A 2,856-nucleotide genomic window follows, 5' to 3' on the forward strand; every position below is an offset into this window, starting at 1 on the left:
CCAGCAGTTAATCCAGTCCTCGCGCCAGGTCGTTAGAAGTGAGCTACGTGCATGAACTGTGTTCCGATCGATATGATAACACAGTGTTCATTGCTCCCTACTCCATCGGGGGAAATCCGTTTAAGTTTATTTAACTTCGGAACATGGGCTGGAATTGGGAACCGCTGATGTAGCCTATTGTAGTAATGTTGTCTCTGGTATTCTGGTCTGTGAGTGTAAATGCGTTCAGGAGGCGTGGCTTTGGACAACGATTGCAGGGAGGGTGGGACGTTCGCTTTCAGTGCTATCAGGCTAAAGTTAGCATTTTCCAAGATCTACTGCACCTTTAATAATAAATGATATTATTATAAATAATAAAATATACATTTAAATTACTATAAATCATACTAAAATTCATTTTAAAATCTTGGCCATAAGACAAATTTGAGAGGATTTTGCTGGAATGACTCGGTTTTTGTGTATAGGTTCAACGATTCAGTCCAATTAATGAACGAATCGTTCAGACCGAGTTTGATAAACGGATTTATCTCAAAATAGCGATACAGATAATTTGACTCTGATCGTTTTAATGAATATTTTATCCGATTCTCTAAATCTGTCTGAATCAGTGTCTTGTCTGACAAATCTACCTGTTGATCTTAGCTTAAGTTTAAGTCAAATAAAACGATTCCACTCTACACTGAAAAAACAAACGATCATTCAGAGAAGTTATTTACACATGATTGCTTAACGGGGCGTTCGTGACTCCATTCTGTAAGTTGATCGAAACTCACCTTAAATTCCACTGACAGCTGAGGCGTGTAATCGAGCGTCCAGAGCGCCCTCACTAGCGATGCCAGCTTCTCCGTCACCTCCCCCCTGACCTCCTCACTCGTCATCGTCCCGTTGATCCTCCGCTCATTGAATTCACATTTATACTGCTCCAGACCCAAATACTCTGCCAGAAGTTCCGTGTTACTCAAGCACTGCACCACGGCGTTCATGAAACAGGTGTTTCCATGGTTCTTCAGACCCTGAACTCCCGGAGTTTTCTCGCCGTAACACCAGGACAGTCTTTCTTTGACAGACCCATAAGAAGATGAGGGCGCAGCGGTCTTCCTCAGCGAGCTCTCTCTGTGATTCCCAGAGTTGTGGGCGCTCAGAGTGTCTCCAAACCCACCATCATCATCCTCCGCCGCGTCCGGCTGGTCCGCGTCCCCCAAGTGTGCCAAAGTCCCCAAAGTTTTGACAATCCTGCTCATAAAATTTCCAAGCGATTTTAGCGATTTCCTTCTGAACAGCTTCTGGGACTTGTGCGTCTTATTCTTGCGCTTGGTTGATTTGGCTTTGATTGTTTGTTTCCTGGTTTCCCTCGGCGTATCCATGTTTAGTCTGTTGTTTCACCCAAACCGATCAGTGGAAGTCAGAAAGAGAAACAAGTGCACTATAGTGTGAAGACACGGCGCTCCCACCTGTGCGTCTCGAAACCCTACATCACTAAAGCATCACGACGACGAAAAACAGACTGTAAAGGCACCGGTGTCTGCGCCTAGGCTCGTGATGACTAACGCGTCTCCGACATTCCCTATCACTGATCTCAGCTGCGCTAGTTTCGCTTTATCCATGACGCTCTTGTACGCACCTGGAATTACACTGGGCTTAACTCCATGCTTCAGACACAACTCTTGTTCTTTACACCACACCTACATGCATACGTGTGTGTGGATGACCATTACTGGCTGTTTGTCGCCCGCTCTCTTTCTCTGGCTTCTGGTTGGAATAAATGCGTCTGAATGGTAGATACACGGCTTTCTACCCTCCCACTATGAATCTTATTAGCCTAGTTTACTTTGAACTTGTATTGGGAGAAGTGAATGTGGAAATGAATAGCCCACAAATGGCGGTTTATCTACACCTGTATTTACCTGCTTCATCGCTGCTCGTCAATATTTTCCCTCCAAACACAAACAGACGTTGTATTTTATCTATTTAATTATCGCTTTTGCATCATTATTTTGAAATTAATGTCCACATTCAGATTAAACCTTCTTTAAAACATTTTTCAAGCTATTGGAATATTCCTGTAAACACATAACCACATGATCTGAATAAACTCGCTCTTTCAAACGATTATGCTGCAGTTTGGGCATTATTTTAATTAACTCAATTCTCATTCACGACATTCATATGGGATCAGATTCCCGCCAAATGTATTGCAGTCACGGATAAAAAAATAACAAGCGTGAAACCGAAATTTAAGAACGCATGTAAAATTATATTGCACAAAATTTAAAAATGAAAGCAACGTTTTCAGAATAGCAAACAATGGTCACGGATCACTTTAAACACATTTAAAATCATATTGCTCTCAGACAGTTTCTGCACATATTTTTATTTTGTGTATGTTTATCCTGTTTTTCCCTTCACTCTTTATTCCAAGTTCTGCGCTTCTTCTTCCAAATGTTGCAGTTAAGAGTTTCATGTAAATCAAGGCGGGTTTAAGTCATCATTGGTCCACTAGTTCTAGATTGACAGCTCCTCCTCTAGCCAATCAGTCAAAGAGGGGCAGTGACGTCACTACAACTCGCCTCATTACTGCCGATGTTCAGTGTTCTGTTCACTTGTACAGGTGAAAATGGATAACTGTCAGCTGGGAAACATCTTTCCGTACAGAACACCATTATATGTGTCTGTCTGTCACTGCTGTACACCTACCTAGCGATCCGTTAACGGTAAATTTGTAAATCTTTAAATTAATTTTAAACGATAGTGCTACAGAGTAGACAGTTACAGAGGCCAGGTGGATTTGATATACACAATGATTTATTTGCATATTGTGTTTATTTACATATATAATTGCCTAACACTATCATATTA

The 2,856-nt window shown here is 41.6% G+C and overlaps 1 protein-coding gene across 1 annotated transcript in view; it reads right to left on the reverse strand.

Annotated features, from left to right (window-relative positions):
• The window catches only part of usp43a (ubiquitin specific peptidase 43a), a 100,417-nt gene extending 98,498 nt beyond the window's left edge, over positions 1–1,919 (reverse strand). Inside the window, exon 1 of the mRNA XM_016545757.1 lies at positions 774–1,919. Within this exon, the coding sequence (XP_016401243.1) occupies positions 774–1,364 (591 nt within the window). The 5' untranslated portion in view covers positions 1,365–1,919. The remainder of the gene's footprint in view (positions 1–773) is intronic.
• Between the last annotated feature and the right edge of the window lie 937 nt (positions 1,920–2,856).

This window comes from Sinocyclocheilus rhinocerous, unplaced genomic scaffold, assembly GCF_001515625.1.
Source record: "Sinocyclocheilus rhinocerous isolate Xijiao unplaced genomic scaffold, SAMN03320098_v1.1 scaffold550, whole genome shotgun sequence".
Lineage (NCBI taxonomy): Eukaryota > Metazoa > Chordata > Actinopteri > Cypriniformes > Cyprinidae > Sinocyclocheilus > Sinocyclocheilus rhinocerous.